This window comes from Lagenorhynchus albirostris, chromosome 8, assembly GCF_949774975.1.
Source record: "Lagenorhynchus albirostris chromosome 8, mLagAlb1.1, whole genome shotgun sequence".
In the NCBI taxonomy this organism is placed as follows: Eukaryota; Metazoa; Chordata; class Mammalia; order Artiodactyla; family Delphinidae; genus Lagenorhynchus; species Lagenorhynchus albirostris.
Window position 1 is genome coordinate 99,859,824 of NC_083102.1, and position 25,051 is coordinate 99,884,874.

At 37.4% G+C, this 25,051-nt stretch overlaps 1 protein-coding gene and 1 long non-coding RNA gene across 14 annotated transcripts in view; one reads left to right on the forward strand and one right to left on the reverse strand.

Annotated features, from left to right (window-relative positions):
- LOC132524905 (uncharacterized) overlaps positions 1–16,143 on the reverse strand; it is a 133,188-nt gene extending 117,045 nt beyond the window's left edge. For 12 of the 13 annotated variants that reach the window (XR_009542098.1, XR_009542101.1, XR_009542097.1 and 9 more), the window contains exon 1: positions 15,909–16,143. This is a non-coding gene — a long non-coding RNA (uncharacterized LOC132524905). Of the gene's footprint in view, positions 1–10,903; positions 11,037–15,908 lie in introns of all 13 variants that reach the window. The other variant, XR_009542095.1, reaches the window with a different exon arrangement.
- Positions 16,144–16,186: 43 nt separating this feature from the next.
- SEC61G (SEC61 translocon subunit gamma) lies at positions 16,187–23,702 on the forward strand. Its single transcript, XM_060156223.1, has 4 exons — positions 16,187–16,303; positions 17,858–17,956; positions 19,256–19,358; positions 23,528–23,702. Exons 2-4 carry the CDS (start codon positions 17,863–17,865, stop codon positions 23,535–23,537), a joined length of 207 nt encoding a protein of 68 aa, XP_060012206.1. The 5' UTR covers positions 16,187–16,303; positions 17,858–17,862; the 3' UTR covers positions 23,538–23,702.
- Positions 23,703–25,051: the final 1,349 nt, after the last annotated feature.

Genomic DNA, 25,051 nt, shown 5'->3' on the forward strand with positions numbered 1-25,051 from the left:
TTATTAATGATTTTTGCATCTAGGTTCCTGAGAGATATTGGTGTGCAGGTTTTTTTCTTTGACGTATTTGTCTGGTTTTGGTATAAGAGTGATGTTAGCTTCAAAAATCGAGTTGGAAAGGGTTCCTTCTTTATTTTCTAAAAGAGTTTGTGAATATTATTATTACTTTTTTCTTCTTAAAATGTTTGGTAGGGCTTCCCTGGTGGCGCAGTGGTTAAGAATCCACCTACCGACGCAGGGGGGTTCAGGGAGATCCCACATGCCGTGGAGCAACCAAGTCTGTGTGCCAGAACTACTGCGCCTGCGCTCTAGAGCCCACGAGCCCCAACTACTGGAGCCCGCGCGCCTAGAGACCGTGCTCAGCAACAAGAGAAGCCACCGCAGTGAGAAGCCCGTGCACTGCAATGAAGAGTAGCTCCCAATCAGCACAACTAGAGAAAGCCCGCACGCAGCAACAAAGACCCAATGCAGCCAAAAATAAATGAATAAAATAAATAAAATTTTTAAAAAAGTTAAAAAAAAATGTTTGGTAAAATCCACCAGTGAAGACATTTGGGCTGGGAGTTTTCCTTGTAGAAAGGAAAATGGCTATTCAGATTTTCTATCAATTTTTATATTACAAATATATATATTACATATATTAAATATATTACATATAAAATATATTACATATTAAATATATTACATATATTAAATATATATATTAAATATATATATTACAAATATATTTTTATATTACAAAGAATTTGTCCATTGCTTCTAAGTTACCAAATTTAACAGCATAAATTTATTTGTACTATTCTCTTTTTATCCTTTTAATGTCTGTAGGATTGATAGTGATGTCTTCTCTTTCATTCTTGGTATTAGAAATTTGTATTTTTTTTCTTTTATCATCTTAGGTATAGATTTACCAATTTTATTGATTTTCCAAAGAATCCTTTGGTTTCATTGATTTATCTCTATTTTCTACTTAAAAAGGTGGCAAATGTTTTCTGTTCGTGGCCAAATAAATATTTTAGGTTTTTCGGCCATATGATCTCTAAGGCAGCACTAGACAACAAGTAAATGAATGAGTGGAACTATGTTCAAATAAAACTTTATTTACAAAAACAAGTGGTGAGCCAGATTTTGCCTGCGAGCTGTGGTTTGCCGACCCTTGGTTTATTAATTTCAACTCATCTTTATTTTTCCTTCCTTGTACTTTGGAGTTGATATTCTCTCATTTTCTAGCTTTGTAAGGTAGAAATCTTAATCCTTCAGTTCTGAAGGACATTTCCAATGAGTTTAGAATTCTAGGTTCACTCCCCCAACCAGCACCAGTAGTTTAAAGATGTGATTGGTTTTAGATGAAATGCTTGCTCTTGGTCTTTGTTTCTGTGTATTGCTTCCTTTGGCTACTTTTAAGATGATCTTTTTAATCACGATTTTCAAAAATTTGATTATGATAATGATATACTTTGCTGTGTTTTTCTGTTTCTTCAGCTTGGTTATTTGTTTGTTTCTTTGTTTAGCTTATTGGATGTGTGTGTTGGTTTATAATTAATCAAATTTGGAAAATTTTGTGTTCAGTGATGTCACATTGGTACTTTGAAATCAACAATAGTGTGAGTATTTACATCATAAAAATTGGCCTATGCTATAAATCAAGTCTTTTTTCCCCCATGGAGCTAGTTGTTAAAATTTACTGCCTACAGGTCACTAAAATTTGGTTCTTTTGAATTTTTTTTCTTTATGTTTTTCTATTATGGTAGTTTCTGTTGCTATGTGTTCACATTTACTGATACTCTTAAGTTTTCATTGGATGCTACCCTTATACTGTAAATTTATTATTTAAGATACTGTATTTTTCAGCTGTAAAGTTCTGTTTGGATCTTGTTATAATACTTTCCATTGATCTTTTCATGATGTTTTTCTTTGAATCCTTGACCATATATATATATTTTTTTGCTGCGTTGTGCCTTTGTTGCTGTGTGCGGGCTTTCTCTAGTTGCAGCGAGTGAGGGCTACTCTTCATTGCAGTGTGCTACCTTCTCATTGCAGTGGCTTCTCTTCTTGCAGAGCATAGGCACTAGGTGCACGGGTTTCAGTAGTTGCTGCACGTGGGCTCAGTAGTCGTGGCTCAAAGGCTTCAGTAGTTGTGGCACGAGGGCTCAGTAGTTGTGACTCGCGGGCTCCAGAGCACAGGCTCAGTAGTTGTGGCTCACTGGCTTAGTTGCTCGCAGCATGTGGGATCTTTCCAGACCAGGGATCAAACCCAAGTCCCCTGCACCAGCAGGTGGAATTCGTAACCACTGCACCACCAGGGAAGTCCCTTGACCATATTTTTTTTTTTTTTTTTTTTTTTTTGCGGTACGCGGGCCTCTCACCGTTGTGGCCTCTCCCGTTGCGGAGCACAGGCTCCGGAAGCGCAGGCCCAGCGGCCATGGCTCATGGACCCAGCCACTACGCGGCATGTGGGATCTTCCCGGACCGGGGCACGAACCCGTGTCCCCTGCATCGGCAGGCGGACTCTCAACCACTGCGCCACCAGGGAAGCCCCTTGACCATATTTTTAATAATTGTTTCAAAGTAACTCATTGTTAACTCCCTGTTATTGTTGACAGGAACACTGTCAACTCCTGTTTGGCTTCGACTGCTTCTTCCTTCCCTCCCTTCCTCTCTGTGTTTACTCTATGTCTAATTTAGTACTATTACTAAGGTATCACCCTTCTGAGGTTTCTACTAAATGTTCCATATAGTTGACAAAGATTCCCCATTTGGCTGGTCAGAACTTGCATGTTTCCTAGATCTTGTGTCCTCTGGGAGTGATTCATCTGAGGGCACCTGGTCATTGTTAGCCCAGCCTGGTGGAGTTTTACCTTATGTTAGCATAGCTTAGTTTTTATCAACAGACTCACAGAGAACCCTGAAGATTTCTACAGCTCTTTCTCCATCTAGCTCCCTCCTCTATGCTGCTCTGCCCCAGAAATTCCAGCATCTCAGACTTCTTGATCCCTAATAATAATCTCCTGAACTCAAGACCTCTGCAAGGGATCCTCCCCTCAACCCTGAAGCTTTGCTTTAGACAGTGCCCTTCAGGCAGAAGGCTGGAGTGATTTTAAGACTCAGTGTTTGAAAGCGGTTATTTCATATATTTTGTCCAGTTTCATTTTTTTTAAACAATGGGAGGACATGTCTTTTTCTAGTTTCTCCATCATGGCTGGAAGCTGAAGTTCTTATACATGCTTGACCAAACCAGTAATCTTCCTTCACCTGGTATATTCAACCCCTTTGACAGAGCTCTTAATAGCACTATCAGTCTTAAGTGGTATGCATTATGAATAATAGAAAGGGAGGAGATATTATAATCCACTGAGTCAACACCAGCTATAATGGAGGGAGCTGGATGTTGTGGGTAGATAGATGGTCCTCTTGTGCAGTGAATAAATCATGTCCTTCCTTGGTACTTAATCCTTAGGCTGGGTTGAACTAACCTGAGGGCTAAGTATTAAATTTCTCATTTCTTAAAACAGCTAGAAAGTAACAATCTGAGGATTCACTATGGGGTAGTAGAGAAAGAGATAAAATGCAAAAATAATTCCTTCCTGGGAGTTAGGAAGCTTGGCTCAAAGGCCAAGACTCTGCATTTATAATCCTCCACACTTCCTTCCATGTCTATCTGTAAAAATGGGCAATTGAACTCTTTGTCCTTTAACAATCCTTCTGGCTTGGCGATTTTTACTACTGTTCTGTTTTCTCACCATTATTCCTAGTATTATCCCATGTTAATTGGTGTAATATCATAGGCTAGAACAGTTACCTTCTTAAGGGTTAAATTATTCCTATTGCATCAATTAGTAGAGGGTAGGTGCTAAGAGCAGTGCTAGGAAAGTGAATAGAAGATAAAAACAGGCATATCAAATAGCCTCTTGTAATAGTGTAGAGATCTCTGTATTTCCAGTTAAAGAGAGCTTCTGGATTAAAAACAATCACAAGATAGCAGGGCCTGATATTTTAATCTCCAATCTTCTTATTAAAATAGCAATGATTGTGAATTAAAGCAGGAGCTCAGAATTCATCTCCTCCAACATCTAACGTAACTAACAATAATTATTAGCACAGCGAAAATTTCAAGAGCAAGAACCAAACAAGGAAAAGCATACAACTTCATGCCATAGACTTCAATAAGTAGTGAAAAAAGAAAAAAAAAATATTCTGGCATGGCTTGGCATAGCTTCCTAGCCTTAACCCTAAGCTCCAGAAAGAGAGGGAATGAAATATTGAGAATTTCCACAATTATTTCTTACTTTGGAGAAAAGTAGTTGGAGGGTTGAACAGGAAGCTCAGGTAAAATTCAAAAAGAAATTGTAATAGGGAAGAACAAATCTGACTCCATATTGGATGTATTTCTTTTACTTTAACCTTTGTTATGCATAACAGCCCATCTCTGGGAACCCCACCTCCTATGCCTGAACATTAAGATAAATCCCTTTTTTCAGCTCACAGGAAGCATCCTGACCAGGCCCACCTGTGAATGGCTGCAGGAAAGAAGAAACTGACCCACCCCCTTGGAGTCTGGCGGAAACCAGGAAATATTTGCAACAACTTATCTTTTTAATGTTACCTCCTCACCTCCCACCTCTCTGTTCCATAAAAGAAACTAGCATCCAAACCTGGGCAAGATGGGTCTTTTGGACACTAGTCCACCATCTTCTCAGTCTGCTGGTCTTCTGAATAAAGTCATTATTTCTTATCCCAACAACTCGTCTCTCAATTTATTGGCCTGTCATGTGGTGAGCAGTATGAGCTTGGGCTCGGTAACAAAATCTTCAGGAGTAAAAGCATCTACAGCAAGACGCTCTGGAGGGGCAGAAGAGCTCTAAGACCTGTGTGGGTTGGAAGAACAGTCTGAGAGTAAGGGATCACCCACACAATAACTGGGTGCACTTTGGGCCAAGCGAATATTAAGATAGGGCACTGGGTCAAAGGAGAAAACAGAATCCATATCCTTAAGCAAAGGAAACATAGCTGGAGCCAGGCCTATGCCATTTCCCTGCATCCTCAGGCTATAGAGAAGGCAACAGGAGCAATGCTCACCTTCCGAGCTGCAGGTCTAAGGAAACAATCAGGACTCTGAGTATGAACGACACTGAGGAAAACTCGACCACACTATAGAGAACAAAAGGCAAGTCAAGCAGAGTAGCCTATGTTCTGCATATGCAAGATGAAAAGAAAGGACATAATTATACCATTCCCTGTATTTTTGTGGCTTAAATTTTTCATAATAAATATTTTTAAAGGATTGTTTAAATTTAAATTATACAAGCATACTACTGAAAGGTAAATACAAGGAGATATGAAGATAGCATAAGAAGACAAAGAGTAGAAATCTCAAAGAAACAGAAGGAAACTCTCTACAACTTTTTGTGACAAAAGAACCTTAATAAGGACGTGAACTCCAGAAAATGATTACTCGTCAGTTAAATTTTAAAAACAGAATAAAAAAGACAAAACTGTACTACTAAAGAAAAAAATTGAGAACAAAATAATATCAGGGAATGAATTAGAAATAGCAAGAAACAGAATAAAGTTAAAAACTGAAATAATAAAGTACAAAAGGGCTTGAGCTAATCACAGTGAACAGAGGAACAAGCAAGGTAAAACATTAAGAAAATATAATATATAAAGAAAGAAGAAAAGCTAACAAAAGGTCATTTCCTTAAACAGATACCCCAGCAGATCAAGCAGAAAACTTACTACAAAATTTCCCTGAAGTACGAATCAAATAGTCTATGTAAAAAATTATACAGAATATCAGTTTTTATTGAGAGTTGTTTGCCACTGAATTTCAGGAATAGAGAAATAATTCTTTAATCGCACAGAGGGGACAAAGTAAGATGGGAATATTTCAAGCCAGTGTCAAATTTCTCCTTAGTAACACTTAGTGCTAGGATATAACGGAGTGATTAATTTCAGCCAAATTTTTAAAAATAATAAAGTGACAATTTTATACTCACCCATGTCACTAAAATATAAAGACAGATATATTCAAACATGTGTGAACTCAGGAAATGTACTGTCTATAAGAACCTTTAAAAAAAATAAAACTACTTGACAAGGAAATTTAACTGATCAAGAAATAATTTTGAAAACATAGTTTAAAATCTGCAATCTTTCTCAATATAAATTTTCACAAAGCTCTATAAATATCTTCCTAAAAGGTTAATTCTACAGTGCAACAATGGAAAACAACATTTCATGATTTTTATATTCTTGTGATGTTACTGTGTCCAAAAATTATACTTGCTTGAACTTTTATGTCTTTTAGAAAACAGGAAGGAAAAAAGGCAATAAAAACTTGCCCCAGTTTGCTAGAGCTGCCATAACAAAGCACCACAGACTGGATGGCTTAAACAGAAATTTATTTTCTCACAATTCTGGAGGCCGGAATTCTGAGATCAAGATGTCAGCAGGGAAGGGTTCTTGTGAGACTGCTCTCTTTAACTTCAGATGGCTGTCTTCTCACTGTATCTTCATACCACCTTCCCTCTGCACCTGGGTCCAAACTTCCTTTTCTTATAAGAACATCAGGCACAGTGGAATAGGGCCCACAATAATTACCTCATTTTAACTTAATTACCTCTTTAAAGGCCCCATCCCCAAATACAATCACATTCTAAGTCCTGGGGCTTAAGACTTCTACATGTAAGTTTTGGGGAGACACAATTCGGCTCCTAACACTCTCCATGGCTCGATGTAAAGAAAGTGCAATTGAATGTCATCATGCTCCATTATTTAAGCCCCAGGGAATGCAATGAAAAGGTCAGAACCCCTTGCCTTCTTGAAATAAGTCAACTGGTTATAGCTAGGTTTGGGATCAAAGTCATCTCATCCACTTTGTCTTGGGAGAGGTGCTGGACTTCTTATCATCTTGGGGGAAGAAAAGACTGACTGGTAGTAGAGGGAAAGAGCACAGGACACTCAGTGTTGTTTAACAGTGGTTTTGATAAAGCATAAAGAAAACAGCAGAATGACTAGTTTCTTCCCATTTCCTAGTCTTATTTTTTATTTTCACTCACTTTACTGTTTAAGGTTTACAGAAAACATTGAATATAAAGTACAGAAAATGACTACACCCTCCCCCTCCCACTCCCTCTGCAGTTTCCCCTATTATTCACAACTTGTACATCTGTTACTATTGATGAATACATTATTAACCAAAGTCCATCATTTACACTAGGTATCACTCTTTGTGTTGTACAGTTCTATGAGTCTTGACGAATGCATACCATCATGTAGCCACCATTGTGGTTCATTCACAAGTTTCCAGGCACTCAAAATCCCATGCTACACCTAGACATTCCTTCTTCCCTGTCCCCATACCCCAGGTAACTACTAACTTTTTCCTGTCTTTACAGTCTTGCCTTTTCCAGAATGTCATAGCTGGAAGCAAACGGTGTGCAGCCTTTTCAGATTGTCTATTTTCACCGAGAAATACGCATTTAAGGTTCCTTCACGTCTTTTCACAGCTTGATAGCTCTTTTTTTTTTTAAACACTGGATAACATTCTATTCTATGGATGTATCACAGATTGTTTATCCATTCATCTACTGAAAGGCACCTTGGTTGCCTCCACATCTCACAATGATAAATAAAGCTGTTATAAAAATCCCTGTGTATGTTTTCAACTCATTTGGGTTAAACACCAGGGAGCGTGACTGCTGGATAGTATAGTCAGATTATGTTTAGCTTTGTAAAAAATGCCCAAGTGTCTTCCAAAGTGACTGCACCATTTTGCATACCGACCAGAAAGGCATGAGAGCTCCTGTGGCTCCACATCCTCATTAGCACTTGCTGTTGTATTTTGGATTTTAGCGATTCTAATACGCACATCTCATTGTTTTAATTTGCAATTGCCTGATGACATGATATTGAGCACTTCTTCATATTTGCCATCTGTATATCTTTTTTGGTGAGGTATCTTGTGCAGATCTTTTGCCTCTTTTTGAATTTTTTTAGTTGCTGACTTTCAAGAGTTCTTTGTATATTCTGAATACAAGTCTTTTATCAGACATGCATTTTGCACATATTTTCTCCCAGTGACTTGTCTTTTCATTTTCTCAAGTGTCTTTATGTAGAGCAGAAGTTTTCGATCTTGATGAAGTCACACTTATCTTTTTCTTTCATGGATCATGCCTTTGGTGTTGTATCTAAATACATCACCAAACCTAAGGTCACCTCTGTTTCTCTTATGTTATCTTCTAGACATTTTAGAGTTCTGCATTTTACATTTAGGTCTATGATCCATTTTAATTTTTGTAAAATATCTAAGTTCTGTGACTGGATATCCAGTTATTCCAGTACCTTTTGCTGAAAAGATTATCTATGCTCTTTTGAATTGCCTTTGCTCATTTGTCAAAGATCAGTTGTCTCATTTGTGTGGGTCTATTTCTGGATTTTCTACTGTTCAATTGATCTATTTATCTCTTCTTTCACCAATACCATATTGTCTTGATTACTACAGATATACAGTAAGTCTTGAAGCCTAGTAGTGACAGTTCTCCAACTTTATTCTTCTTCAATATTGTGTTGGCTACTCTTTTGTCTTTCTATAAACTTTAGAACCAGTTTGTTGATACCCAAAATAATTTGCTGGGATTTTGATAGGAATTCTGTTGAATACCAAATTGGGAAACACTGACATCTTTAAAATATTGAGTCTTCCAATCTGTGAACATGGAATATCTCTGCATTTATTTACATTTGTATTTCTTTCAACAATTTTGTAGTTCTCTTAGTATAGATCTTGCACATATTTTGTTAAATTTTTACCTATGTCTGCCTGCCTCCTTCCTGCCTCTCTCTCTCTCCCTTTTTTTTTTGGTGCTAATAAAAGTGATATATTTTTTATTTCAAATTCCAATTTGAAAGCAATTGACTTTTGTATATTAACTTGGTATCCTTAATCCTGTAATCTGGCTGTAATTGTTTATTAGTTCCAGGATATTTTTTTGTTGAGTTTTTGGGATTTTCTACATAGACTATCATGTCATCTGTGAAAAAAGACAAGTTTTTTTTATTCTCCATCTATATGCCTTCCCCCCTCCCCTTTTCTATGTCATGAGTAAGGACATCTAGTATGATGGTTAATAGGAGTGTGAAGGTCTTACAATTTTTACTTTTCTTATAATTTTTACTTTATTGTTTTAAAAGAATTAAAGTGGGCTTCACCAAGAGATTAATTCCTTGTGTAGGGACTATTCCAATACACTAACAGAAGTTGGAGGGGAGAGGAATAAGGAGGGAGGAAGTGTGTTAAATTTCTCATCATAGCACGGCACCAATTTTACTAAAATTAAAACATTTCAAGAATATATACCTTATAATAACTCCAACCTAATGTTTCCTCTTAATCTAAGAGTTATAATTAAGGAGCAATATAGCATGTGGTAAAGAAATGTTTATCATCTTACATTCAGAAATTTGGAAATTATTTCATTTTCATTTCAGTTCATTTTTCTTCTGTTAAACTCAGATAAACTTGATATTTTAAATATAATTTTAATATGATCATATTTTTATTATATATCTGTATACTTTTTCTAGCTATTTACCTAGATATTTTCAACCTGTATGTTTGCAGAGAGAGAACTGGAGTGGGTTCATCTGTTAACAAAGCATTTTACTGGATAAAGGATAGTGGTTGATTTTTAATTTTCTTTGTACTTGTCTGTACTGTCTGAATTTTAAAAATAATTAGCATGTATTATTTTTGATAAAAATGTTATTTCAGGGGTTTCCCTAGTGGTGCAGTGGTTGGGAGTCCGCCTGCCGATGCAGGGAACGTGGGTTCGTGCCCCGGTTCAGGAGGATCGCGCATGCCGCAGAGCAGCTGGGCCCGTGAGCCGTGGCTGTTGGGCCTGCGCGTCCGGAGCCTGTGCTCCGCAACGGGAGAGGCCACAGCAGTGGGAAGCCCACGTACCGCAAAAAAAAAAAAAATGTTATTTCAAAAATATAATCACAACTGCTTAAAAAAGATGTACTCAACAACCAAAAAAATTAAGATAACAGCTATATGTCCAAATATGGATGGAATTTGCTCTAAATACATACTATAGTGTTAGATTTTGACATCATGTTTACACAGGTTCTACCCTCTGAAGCAGTACCACATAACTTAGGGGGTTAGGTAGCAATCACTGTCTTAACTTTTCCCATCTGCCTCTACATGAGGGATTAAAATGCTACAGCAACCAAAAACTGCACAACCACAGACTTAATTATGCAGAATCTACTTTATGAAACAACTAAATTGGTGGACTATCCTCTCCACTCCCCAATTAGCAAGTCTTATTTCACATACCTTAAATCTTAGGACAATAACCCAGTATCATTCCTAAATTGTTAACAATAATTTTTAATATTATAATTAGTGTATGTATAAAATAGCAGCTTCTTTATTGAATCAAGATAAATATAAGCTGTCATAAGTTAATATGCTTTTTAGATATATTTGACTCATAGATTCTTTTTCTCTTGCAATTATTTTAGAAAACTAAGTCATCTGTAGAGTTTTACTATCTCCTGTTTTATCAAATATCTTATTACCTTAAAAAAAGGACTTAAAATTTTTTTTAAAATTTAAACTAGTAAAAATTGTCAGTGGAAAAAAATTTAAACAGTATCAAACCTAAAGTAGCAAACATCATCAAATCTATATCAGATCTATATCTTTAAAGGCTTTCCCTCAGACATATATAAATACATAGATGTTGTGATATTTACTATAATGTAACCCAATGTGGTACATATTTACTATTTTGTGGTATGATATTTACTATTTTGTAACCCAATATAGAACTAGCTCAATTACTGCAATGAGAACATAATTATTAGAGAATTACATGTTTTAAAGCAGGCATACCTCATTTTATTGCACTTCACTTTACTGTGCTTCGCAGATACCGCACTTCTACAAATTGAAGATTTGTGGCACCCATGTGTTGGGCAAGTCCACTGGCACCATTTTTCCAACAGCATTTGCTCACTTCCTGTCTCTGTAACACAGTTTGATAATTCTCATGATATTTCAAACTTTTTCATTATTTTTATATTTGTTATGAGGATCTGAGACCAGTGATCTTTGATGTTACTATTGTAATTGTTTTGGGGCACCACAAACCACACTCATGTAAGACAGAGAACTTTATAAATGTTGTGTGTGTCCTGACTGCTCCACTGACCAGCTGTTCCCCCATCTCTCTCCCTCTCCTCAGGCCTCTCTATTCCCTGAGACACAACAATATTGAAATTGGGCTAATTAACAGCCTCTAAGTGTTCAAGTGAAAGGAAAAGTCAATTCATGTGCCAAACTTAATTGCTGCCTTTACGGAGAAATGGCCACGGCCACCCCAGCTTTCAGCTTCCACCACCCTGATCAGTCAGCAGCCACCAACATCCAGGCAAGACCCTCCACCAGCACAAAGATGACCACTCACTGAAAGCTCAGATGATGATTAGCACTTTTTAGCAATAAAATATTTTTTAAGTAATGTACACTTTTTAGGCATAATGTTACTGCATACAACAGACTATACTATAGTATGAACATAACTTTTATATGCACTGGGAAACCAAAAAATTCATGTGACTTGCTTTATTGTGATATTTGCTTTATAGCACTGGTCTGGAATTGAACCCACAATATCTCTGAGGTACACCTGTACCCATTTTGAAAACCTATAGAAAGAAGATATAGAGGTACAATTTTTTTTTTTTTTTTTTTTTTTTTTGGCGGTACGTGGGCCTCTCACAGTTGTGGCCTCTCCTGTTGCGGAGCACAGGCTCTGGACGCGCAGGCTCAGCGGCCATGGCTCACGGGCACAGCCACTCTGCGGCATGTGGGATCTTCCTGGACCGGGGCACGAACCCGTGTCCCCCACATCAGCAGGCGGAGCGCCACCAGGGAAGCCCTAGAGGTATAATTTTTAACTCTCTTTCAGAGAAGCACAGAGATCTTGCTTGTTAGTAAAATAAATGTAAAAAAAAATCATATACCCCATTTTCAATGAAAGATTATATTTTTCTACTTTAAGGAACAAAAGACTAGAACTCTGGGTAAAATATTGCTTAACCTACTTGGAGGGTGTATTATTTAAACTTGGCGTTTTTTAAAAAAATCCTGTATCTATACAAGGGTTTTTAAACTTTCTTACTTCAAGCAGAGATTCAGGAATCTAAATGGAGCATTAATTCAGCTTATCTCAAATAACACTATATTTCACTGATATTTTTAAATTAGGGGCAATTTAAAATTTCTACTATTTATACTTACAATTTATAGTCGACATTATTTATGTCAAAACAAAATTTTTAAAACTTGATTTAGTGATGTGCGTATAGATCTTTTCCACATCATGAAAAAATTCAAACATACGTAAAAGTTGAATTGTTCAGTGAATACCCATACTACTACACCTAAGAATCTTTCAATGACTGTATACTTGTACCTGTACACTTCACTCCTGTCAGTGGTTATATCATTTAACTAGAGCGAGAGTTCAGTGTTTGTGTACGGTGTTTTATTTTTTGAGGTAAACTTTACATGAAGTAGAATACAGACCTTATGAGTACCAATTGATGTCGTGTGAGAAATGCACACACCTGCTGCCATGACTGAATGTCTGTACGCCCCACATTCATTTGCTGAAGTGCTAATGTGATGGTGCTTGGAGGTGGGGACTTTGGGAAGTAATCAGGTGATGAGGGTGGAGCCCCCATGGTGGGATTAGCATCCATGTGCAGATGCCATGAAGACAGCCATCTGTAAACCGGGACCACACTCTCTACTAAGAACCCAACCACGCTGGCACCCTGATCTGGAAGTTCTATCTTCCAGAACTGTGAGAAATAATTGTTTACTGTTTAAGCCATCCAGTTGATGGTATTTTATTACAGCAGTCTCAACTAAGACTCCTGTGTAACCCTAATCCTTGTCAAGTTACATTATTTTCACGCCTGAGTTCTCTCATCTTCCGTCTTAATCCCTATGCCCAAACACTGTTTTCAACATATATTAATTTTGCCTTGTCTGGAACTTCTTACAAATATTATTTACAGTATGCAGTCTTTTGCATAGACTTCTTTCACTCACTACAATGTTTCTGATATTAATCAATGGTGTTACATAAATATATATATATATATATTTTTCCCTTAATTGTGGAATAGTATTTCATTGTGGAAATACATCTTTTTGTTCATCCATTCTTTGTTGATGGACCCGACTCACTTTTAGTTTTTTGGCTATATCTTTGTACAAGTCTTCTGGTGAATATATTTTCATATCACTTCAGTAAATACCTAAAATTGAAATTGAGGGATTATAGAGTGGTATACACCTAATTTTATAAAACTGCTGGGTACCATTTTACGCTCCTGTTGACAATGATAACAGTTCTGATTGATCTAATATTTATACCCAGATTTGATGTTGTCAACCTTTTTAAGCATTCTCAGGGTGTGTAGTGATATACTGCAGTTTGATATACTACATTCTCATTATCATTCGGTTCAAATAATTTTCTAATTTCCCTCTTGATTTCTGCTTTAACCCTTTGAATTATTTATTTAGAAGCATGTTATTTAATTTCCAAATACCTGGAGATTTTTCTAAGTATCTGGTTGTTATAGATTTGTAATTTAATTCCACAATGGTCGGAAAAAAATGTATGATTTGAAACTTTTTTAATATAAGACTTGTTTTATGACACAGTATATGTTCTATCTTGGTAAAGTGACCATGTGCACTTGAAAACGATGTGTATTTGCAGTTTTGGGGGGTAATGCTCCACTTGTAGACTAATCAGGTCAGGGTAGTTGACAATGTTGTTCAGATCTTCTATTTCTTTGTTGATTTACTTTTTTGTCTAATGCTGTAAGTTGTGGAACGAAGACATAAAATCCCCTACTTGTTTGTACAGTGTTCTTTTTGTTAATTTTTGTTTCCTGTATTTTTAACCTCAGTTACTAGGTGCACACAAATTTGATTGATATACCTTCCTGATGAAGATATTATGATTGATATACCTTTTATCATTATGAAAATGCTTCCTTTTTATCTCCAGTAATTCCTATGTTAAAGTCTACACTATCTAATATTATCTGATATAAACAAACCCCGGTACCAAATTCTGACGTCTCCTTATTGTTTGCATTTCCATCTATTTACTTGCAACCTATATGTCTTTATACTTAAAGTGTACTTATATAATCAGCATATAGCTAAATCTTTGTTTTTTTTTCCAATCACTTTGACATCTGCTTTTTAAGGGGAGTTTTTAAACATAAAAATTACATTTGGATGTAATGAAATTACAGATGTTATATTTAGTTCTCCTGTTTTTTTTTTTTTTCTCCCTTCCTCCTTTTGGGTTTTGGGTTAATTGCGTATTTCTCTGAATGCCATTTTAATACGTGATTGTTTTTTCAGCTATATAGCTTTGCAGTTTTTAATTTTTTTCTTTAGTGGTTGCATTCTTAACATAGTCTTAATACTACACCACTTCATGAAAAATATAAGAATGTTGCAATAGTATAGTTCCATGCACCCCTTCCATGGTAAAAGGCTGTACTCTGCTTGTATGACATTTGGCATTTCCGTATCTATGTCCATAAGTTCAGAACTCAAGGAGAAACTCTATAATTACTCAAGTGTGGATATACAAATATAGTCTCACCTAAATATCATGGACATAATGGTTCAATGTGGCGTCCACAGAGCTCAGCGGTCTGCTGTAATATATATATTGTCAGGGTGATGGGCATCACTTGTTTTCTAGGTAAGAACCTAGGTTTTCCGAATATGTGATGGTATGATTATGGGTTTTTGTCCCATGTCAAGGCAAAATACTGGAGCCTGTTAATAGTTATTGCACAGAATATTTGACTACAGGATGTGTTGGGAATGAAGCAGAGTAAAAACTTTTCCAAAGCCCAGAGGTCTGTAAAACATACTTCTTCTCTCTGCCTAACAATGGAGCATGACAAGGGTACCAGAGGAATAAATGTAACTCAGGAGCAGCTGATAGAGCTGAGTTCAGAGTGAGGTTAGAACCCTCAGTGCTGTGATCTTCAGTACCTAAACGTTCCTGCTAAGTTTAAAAAAAATGTAGGTTTCTAATCCCTAAATGACTAAATATTCTGATTCAGTGGGTTAGAGGTCAGGAATTTACGTTTTTAACAGTTTTCATACACTGTACTGCAGGTGGTCCATACGTATTGTAAAGTTCACATGGGTACTTGGCCTTAGTTTTAAGAATTTTAAAATTCTGGACAGATTGGGGTGTTTAAATAAGTCTTCACCCCTAGGCCTTTAGCTCAGGTGACGTGGCCTTAGAGTCCTACAGTGATCATCCAAAGGAATGCTGTCTTTATCCCACCGCCCTTTATTTTTTTCTCTCTTCACAACACACTTTTTATTTGCCATACAGTATTTTTACTAACGTATATTTTGCTTTCTTGTCTGTTCCCTTCCCTCCCCTGTAAATTCCCTTACTAGACCGTAATAAGAGGGCATGACATATCTGGCTCATTCATAGCACCTAGTAAAGCGTTATACACCTTAGGTGCTTGATAAATAATCGAGGACACACTGATTCATTCCAAAAACGTAACATCACAGCACCATTTAGCACCAAATGTCTGGGTTCATAATAGTCTCAGCAAAACCCGTAGTCGGATAACACGTATACCCTGTACCATGTCCCCACGGCAAACCCAGATCATGGCCTCAATTCCTGGGGAGTTCCAAAGATGGACACAGAGGAAGGCCAGGTTTTGCGGGTGGGAGACCGTTTCGAGGGAGGTCGGTCACAAAACACTATGTTGCTTATAAGGTTCACTGTTGACGACTACAATTAAATACGTACAAAGGGACGGGCAGTCAAGAGGTCACCGCCCAAGACGAAGCCTATCAGAGCCTGTCGTCCGGACCGGTCCAGCAGAGTTGACCCAGCTAGGGAGTTCGGGTGAGGAGCGCGGCGGGGAGCACGCCCCGCCCACGCCGCGCAGGGGCCCACGCCACTCCCCACGCTCTCCACGGAACTACCCAGGCCGTCGCCGACGCCATAGACTCGCACTCCGCGAGCCCGTTCCGGAAGCGGGGCCGAGACGCACGTCGGCCTGCGCCTGCGCGCCGACGTCTTCCCGAAGGACCAATGAACGGAGGGGTGGGCGGGCAGTAGGCGGTTTCCGGTTCCGGTCGGCCTTTGTGTGTCGGCTGTTGTGCTACGTGTCTTGGACTTGGCCAGCGGACGGCGGGCAGGTGAGGCTGTGTCTGGCGGGGGCTCCGGGCTACCGTTTGGTCACTCGCGGAGGTGGCGGACGTGGGCGAGTCCGCCGACCGTCCGCCGGCTGCCCGCACGGCGTCGGGGGAAGCAGACCCGGGGCCGCGGCCCGCGTACCCGATGGAGAAAGGCTTCCAGGGCCTCTGTCCTTCGGGGCCGGCTTTGCGGCCGCGCGGGCTCGGCCACCTTGCTGGGAACACTTCCGCCGTCTCGGTGCTGTGGTCACGGAGGGTCTCTTAGGTGTTGGCTTTGGGGCCGTGTGTGTGGAGCGTGTCTCGGGGAGCTTCTCCCTGTGCTGTGAGGGTGAAAGGGTTGATCTAGAGTCTGGATCAGGAGGCCATAGTGGGTTATTGGATCCCCTCCCCTGACGTTCAGTGCAGTGTTTCGGGTGTTGCACGGGTTTTTTTGTGTGTTTTTTTTTTCCTGAAAGGACTCTTCGCATTTATCACGGTATCTGTAAAGTTTAGGCTCAGTGGATTTGCAGAACAGAGTTAAGTGCAAGACTAAGGAAACAGGCGTTACTACCTGTGTGTTGCAGGGGCCCAGCACACGTGGCCCGGGACGTTTATAGAATTCCGGACGTCCTTTCAGTGTTCCTGGGTGAGGAACCCGGGGCTTAGAGAGGCTGCATTTCATAGAAAGGGATTTGAACCACTACGTCTTGCGGGTGGCATTAGCTCAACAAAAGCTTATCGAGTATCTGGGTGCCTGGCCACGGTTGTAAGCACCTGAAATACAGTAAAGTCCAAGTAGCGAATCGGCTTCATTGGCTGTTGTACCAGTGACTGTCAGAGCCAAGGTTGGATGACATTTCTACTGTGTGACGGGTTCCACAAGAGAGCCCATCGGTAACATACATATAGCCCTTTTCCTTAAAAGGTGTGTCCAGACCTAAAGGTTCAGACTTCAGCGGATAGCTTCTGAGAGTCTGGGTCTTGGTTTAGCCAGTTTTTGTGGTTTTGAAAATTGTACAGATGATCTGCCCCATGCAGAGAAACTCTTTTCTTAAAATGTTGTGTGGCCATGGTTTGGAACAGTCAGATGGAAGTCCACATTTACCTCTACTCTAGGCCCTTGAAGCATCACAGTTAGCATTCACTGCACGGGACACTGGGGTCTGGGGAGTTTAAAATAAAATATAGCAAATATTTGTTGGGTCCCAACCCTGTTGATTCCTCAGCAGGAGCAGTGGGAGGACTGCAGGGTGGGTGAGGAGCGGATCTGTTGTCAAGTGCTTATTAGACTTTTCGTAGTGAGAGCCCTTTTATATTAAGAGCTTGCGTCCTTTGTCAGTGATAAGAACACGGGAAAACCTGTGGTTTTCTTATTGCCTTTGTTTTGATGATTGGCTGGAGATTGCAAAAAATAATGTCAATTTACTCTTGGAGTCTGTTTTTTTTTTTTTTTTTTTTTGTGAGATGATATCGACCCACCCGTATCAGGCTGGTCTCATTCACATTTTGATATAACTCAACAAGTCCTTGCTCTATAATAAATAACATCAGTGAGTATCTTTTTTGTTTTTTAAATAGGCATCATGGATCAGGTAATGCAGTTCGTTGAGCCAAGTCGGCAGTTTGTGAAGGACTCAATTCGGCTGGTTAAAAGATGCACCAAACCGGATAGAAAAGGTAATAAATAGCTTTGGAATGAGAGAAAAAAATTAAATCTTTGCATTCTCTAAGCCCTTTATTTGATTAATGTCTTCCTGTTTAATAATTGTTGCAATTCTTTCATCAACATTTTTATTGATTTATTTTGCTTTATTGCTTTTTAACATTGTTATTTTTTCTAAATTTTGTATACTTTTTACACACCTCATAAATTTTTCTCTTATGTGTATTTTCACATCGTATAAGGTTATTTGTTACAGCCTTATTTTCCATGTTGCTTTTGCCTTAGTCGTATTTAATGACTTGAGAGTTTTTAGTATCTTTCACATTTCTACTCTGGAAAATCTTTTGGAGCTCTTCCTGTGGTGCCACTCCCTCCCCAAGCCTCCCCCAAGCAAAAAAGGCCTTAACGTGAAATCAACAGCATAGTTGGTGCCAACCTAGGAAGTTTAACTTCTTATTTATCACAATTCATGTGTTAAAAGGTGTACCACAATTTGTCTGCTTCTGTTCATTTATTGACTGCTGCCTGAGTTAGGAGGTGGGAATATAATAGAGACTATAATATGATGCATTATAATACATATATAGCATAATATATAAAAATATACAATAGGGAGCAGTCCTTGCTTTTATGGACCTTAGATTCTTTGAGAGAAGATAGTCATAAATAATGACAATTACAATTTTTAATTACTGCTATGGTAAGTATTATGGAAGGTAAATAGAGGAATATTTGATAGCATGTAATAGGAGGACTGACCAAGTCAGGAGGTCAGGGAGAGCTTCCCTGAGGAAATAACATTAAATGGAAATATTACCAGGGTCTGGGACCTTTACATAAAATTGTGCTCAACCCAGTTCGGTTTTTCAAGCCTTATTTTTGGCTTCATTATAATATCAAAGACTGTTGACCTATTATTTATAAAAAGTTATGTTCTGTGCTTTTATAATTAATACTTTTAGCAATGTTACAAAGTTTTTAAGACAGATACTGTGTATTTTGTCCATGTTTCATTTCTTTTTGGTATTCTGGTCATTTGCTAGGAAGATATATATGTCACTGTTGGTTGATGGAATCACTAGCCTGAACATGCAGTTTATTTTTATATATCAGTAAATATCAATAAAATATGAAAGTTAAAAAATCTGTCAAATACCTTATTTACTATTAATACTGTCATGTTTTATGTAAAATTATGTACTTATTATCAGGAGAAATGTACATCAGTAAGTTTATGTCAGTGCTAATTTTTTCCCCCTATACTTGCAGTGACAATGCAAAAAATAATGTAAATTTTGTGTTTTTAAATCCAGAATTCCAGAAGATTGCCATGGCAACTGCAATAGGATTTGCTATAATGGGATTCATTGGCTTTTTTGTGAAATTGATCCATATTCCTATTAATAACATCATTGTGTAAGTAAACTTTATGAAATAGACAATATCTAGGATAGAATGAAAATGCAAACCATTTGAGTTAACAGCCTGCTATTTCGTTAATACACAGATATGTTTCTTCACTTTTTAATGTTGGTACAGTCTACTGCTGTTTACTGAGTACCAGATAATTCAAAGTGACTTTAAATCTTATATAATTTTTATAGCTACTCTGTGAGATAGGCACTAATTTTTTAATAAGTAAAATTTTAAAGGATCAAGGAAGTGAGTTAAAGGCACTCAGTATGAGACAAAACAAGTATTCAGTGACAGGACCAATATTCAAATCCAAGTCCTCTTTCTGCAATATATTAACTTGTCCACAAGAATTTTAAGGCACAGAGAAAATACTCCCCATCTGAGAATCACTACAGCAATAGAGTTCAAACTCTGGACCAGGTTGCTTAGGTTTAGATTCTCTTTCTTGTTACTTAATAGTTGTCATGACCTTGGACAGCTTGCTTAGCTCCTCTGTGCCCAGTTTATTCAGTAAGGATAATGGTTCTTAACTAGGGCTATGGAAAGATTAATGACTTAGGTCATGTAAAACCCTAAAAAATAATTTGGGTAAGAACCTAAATGGAAGTTGTGGTTATTGTAATGAGCCATTGATACTAATATATTTTTAGGTATATTAGGAGGAGAAAAGACAGAGGAACACTGGGATTACTTTATTCTATTCTAAATGCTTTTGCTTTTCAGATTCATTACAAGATTCATTACAAGTTGTTGGGAACACCTTATGGCAGTGTGCAATTAGAGCAGTCAGTTTTAGGCCATTTTGTTTGGTGTAAAGAGTTAGTATGAGTTGCAGTACTTATTTGCTCTGTGATTTTGTATTCACCTGATCTCTGAGCCTTACCTGCCAGTGAGATAATCATGAGAGAAGCCTTTTAGACTTATTTTATGGGGTGGGGATGCTTTGTAAACTATAAGTCTCTTTAAGTACTAGATATTTTATTATGGATGCTGGTGGAAGTTGTCTTTTAAATGACGAGACTGGATGAGTATTGTCAGGTGGCTTTCTTAAGTAGGTTTTCATAGCTATTATGCAGACATGCCACAAAGGGGTATTTTAGGATCACAGAAAGTTAGACCTGGAAAGGACCAAGTCTCTCAAACCTCCTCCATCAGTTCAGAAATCTCTATTATATTCCTAGTGAGGAATGCCATTTCTGGAATAGTGGAATCACGGAGCGAATCCTGAAGTAGAATTAGGAAACCTGAGCTCAGTGTCTCTGGGCTACAGCCCCTACCTAGTCAGTAAACAGAGGAGGTAGGGTGGAGTCTGTGACATAAGCTCAGTGCTTCTGCTCTCCTACTCCCCAGTCCATTGTCAGGTATAACTGACAGTTATTTCTTTAAATTGTTATGAAGTTTAATTAATTGGTAAGGTAATATTAATACGTAACTGTATATATATATATATATATTCTGTAGTTTGTGTGTGTGTATACACTACAGAACCTAGTCCAGTGTATTCTTGTACACGTTGAAAACACTTGAGTACGTGTTGAATTAAGTGAACAACGGCAGATTCTTAACCTTTTTCTAAGGATCATGATGGTAATAATAATTGCTAACATTTATTGAGCACTTGCTGTGTGCTGAGGACACACAGCTTAATGTGAGCTGACTCTTTTAACCCTCATGACAATTGTGTGAGGTAGCAGTATTATTATTTCCATTTTATAGATGAAGAAACTGAGGCATGGAGAGTAAGGAAGTACGTCGCATGCCTATAAGTGGTAAAGCAGCATGTGAAACCCAGGCTTGGGAGCCTGTGTTCTTAACCATTGTATAGGCCATCTCTCATTCCGGCTCAGTTTCAGACCACTACTCATCCTGAGTCAGGCGCCTCACTTCAGGCTCCAGTTTGCATTTCGTTAAGCCCTCTTAAAATCTAGTGTTTAGAATCCAGTGCTTACTGTGGATGTTTTCTTGCTAAAGGCTAAAATCTTCAGTTTCTCACAGATAACGGCTACAATAAACTTCCTTTATCCTGGGTTTACATAGTTGGTGTGGTTTGTTTTTAGCCTAAGAATGGAACATTACCCCTTGTTAAATTCCTTTTTGCTAGATTCCGTTATGGAAGACTTTTGCATTTTTAACCTGTTCATCATTGTTATTTATCCTAGTTTTGTGTTCAGACATCTTTTATTTCATGATCTGAGTTGTGACCTAAAGTACCTTTTAGGACAGTGCACTCTTAGCACACCCTTTCGGGATGGAGATTCATTAGTCCAGTTGTTCCCAACAGGTCTTTGAAACAAGTGTTAAAGATTTGTTTTCTCCCTTCCCACTAGCTGTCTATTTTAGGGAGATCAGCTTGGTGCTTTGTGACCACCTGGGTGGGTGGGATAGGGAGGGTGGGAGGGAGGGAGATGCAAGAGGGAGGGGATATGGGAACATATGTATATGTATAACTGATTCACTTCGTTATAAAGCAGAAATTAACACACCATTGTAAAGCAATTATACTCCAATAAAGATGTTAAAAAAAAAAGGCAAGGGAGTTAACAAACGTTCAGTAATAATTTGAATTGTTGAGAAAAAAGGATCCATTTATTCACCGGCCAAGGCTATTTCTGTTAGGTTGATTCCGTCCAGTAAAATGTAAATATTATTTGTCACTGGATAATTAATCAGCATGTGGTATTAGTGTGCTTAGATTCAAGGATTAATTATCATTATTTAGTATAAAAAATCCATTGAATGAACTTGTCTTTTACATGGAAAATGCACGTTATCAGTGGTCTTTTGCCTTGGTCTCACTAGACTATACAGGTGCTATGCTGTGTGTGTTTCCTGACTGAGATGAATTTTAATTTTTGCCAGAATGAAGGGCACAGGGAAACTTACAGGTAGCAAGTCAGAGAAGAAAAACAATATGTCCTTACTTTTATGCTTGCTCTTTGCTTTTTTTTTCCTCTTAGAAACCTTGGCTTGCATTCAAACTCTGACCAACTAATAAAAAAAAGAAAATTAAAGAAAAATTTGTTTTCTCTTAATTCTTATTTCTGCAGCAGGCACAATATACCTTTTGCCAACCTTGCTGGTCAGAGATTGTTGAACTATGACCTTTTGGAAGCTAGTTGCTTAGAAAAGTTTTCTAGTAACACAATTGTTTTCAGTGTTTAAAGAGTTAAAAAAATATATCTCTAAATAGTTTTTACATTAAAATGAAGGCCAAATAAAACATTTTGTGAGAAAAGCTATCAGAAAACTTTAAGTTTCTTCATGATACGCCATGACAGCTGTAAAACTAAAAAATCTTTTTTTCCTACTTGAAAGAGCATAAATCACTGTTTAAATCATTTTGAGGCAGTAGCAAGTGAAGTATAAACACAAGCTTCTCTTTCACTAGGCTGAATTATCACGTTTTTCCTTATGATGAAATTTTTTCTTCTATACAATTACAGCAGTCAAAATTAATATCCACAGGGTTATAATTTAAAGGAGTTTTATAGTTGTGGGTATTTTAGTTGCAGCAATACAGTTTAATGATATAAGCACTTAAAGCACTTCACGTTAAAGTATAGATGCAGGAGTGTTTCTTTTAGGAGTATAACTTTCATCTAGTACTGGAATTATTCTCTTTCTTTAACATCACAGTTTTAAAATGTATATCTCAGTATACAGTTTTAATGTTTATGCTTTTGAAACTTGGAAGGTCTTCTGTAGAAAAGGTGATTTTTATTTTCATTATTAATCCAGGTTTTTGAGTGATTATGGGAAGATATAGTGGTTGAGAACCAGCATACTACTCTGCACTCTTGATTTTCAAATGGCTGATTGTACATCAAATTGAAAAAGTTTTCAACTAACCGCCCTGTTATGTAATTCATATTTTTCGTCTTGTTGAGAAAGATGTTATGCTAGACTGTTAAGCATGTTTTCCAAATGAGGATTCTGAGGGTTAACAGATTAAGCCTGTTCCAGCAGCCACGTCCTCTGTAAGGACCTTTTCAGTTCCAAGATTTTAAAGTTCAGTTTCTTCCCTTTTGTGCTATTTTGGAGTAACGTAGGCGTGGTTCTCAAATAACTGGTTTTGGTTCCGTAAAATTACAGCATATTGCATTTCAAATTTTTCTTCTTATTGAAATCTTATGTACACTCAAAATTGACCATCTTTTTTTCTTTTACAGTGGTGGCTGAATACCTTTTTAGAAAAGTGTTTTTCATCTTGGGGATTGGTGAACAAGTGAGGATTTGAGACGCTCATGGACTAAAAATTTGCCTATATGTTTTGTGTTTTTCTTTCATTTTTTTCTTCCAAGATGTTTTCTATTTGTAAATTAAAATAATTTCAAAATTGACAAATTTCTCTTTTTCCCATCACAGATATTTGTCAAATTTTAGTGGTTAAAAAGTAATGGGTTCTTTTCCCTTCTTCCCTTCTTTCCTTCCTTCAATCCTTTATATTTTGGTTTACAGGAGAAATTAAAGGGCACAGTGGAATATTGCACTTTCTGAGTACTCCTCTATCAGATCAGTGTTTTGCCATCATGGAGGAAGAAACAGCAAGTAAAGGATGGTAGAGATAGTGAGAGAGAGCTTGAAGTTGGGGTAGGAGTTTTGTCCCTAAACACTAAAGGTGTAAGTAGGTAGTCAGACCTATATACAAGTTTATGTGCTACTTGAAATAGCTTCCTGAAAATCATGGTTAAAAACTTTAAAGTGAGAGCTCCTCTTCAGGTAAACTATAATTTGTTATACTGTCATAAACATTGGAGTTCTAAATATTTTAAAGAATTTTTTTGATAATTAAATGTGAGATGAAAAGGTGCCTTGTCTTCTTTCCCTTTTAAAAAAAATACTGGTATAAAATTGAGACAGTCTATTCTTAGTTTTATTTATAAAACTATTAATCTGTTCATTCAGTGTTTAGTTATTGAACTTTATTTCTCAAGTTCTAATATTTTTAAAAAAAATTGTATAGCAGCACACATTTGGTAGGTGTCCTCTGATTCTTAGCAAGTAAGGTAGACAGGTGTCTAACTGGTATTGTTTGGCAGTATTCCTCAGTTTTGGGATCCATGGTTCAGAGAGCAAAGTCTGTTTTCATAGTGATGATAACAGATTTTCTGCCTATTTTTGAAATACTGATAACTGTTTTCAGTCTTGAATGAATTGATGTCTTCAAGGAAATAAAGCCTTGGCCATCTCTGCTCTTAAGAAGACCATATAGCTACATTTGATAGTTATGTAGCTCCTTAAAGGCCAGAAGTGTGTGTGTTTACGTGCATGTGTGCATATGTATGTTTGTCTCTATGTTTACACAAGCACTCATATATAGTGTGTCTATACACATATATACATGTTTACATATATACACATATGTATTGAGTACTTATGGTAGAAATCTAAAATGTACACTTGCTAAAATGTCAGACTTGCTTCTGGCAAATGTGTGTATTTTCTTGTAGGATAAAATCTGTACATAAATATTGACTTGATGTAAGATAATTATGAATCTCTATAGCCTACATTTGTGCAGCTCATTTTTTATTTTTCTGACTTACTGGTTCCTGACACATGGGTAGGTAAGGCATGACGTAAATATTTTGTATTTATAAATGTGAAGTGAGGGCTGACCAAGGATTGTGGTGATAAAACAGAATAACCTTCACACTCAACAATTGAATTCTTAAATAGGAAAGAATAAATAA

Excerpts from the sequence above, each read along its gene's own strand:
- SEC61G (XM_060156223.1), top strand. The coding sequence starts at position 17,863 with ATGGATCAGGTAATGCAGTTCGTTGAGCCAAGTCGGCAGTTTGTGAAG. Across the intron at positions 17,957-19,255 it reads CACCAAACCGGATAGAAAAG|AATTCCAGAAGATTGCCATG; the intron begins GTAATAAATAGC and ends TTTTAAATCCAG.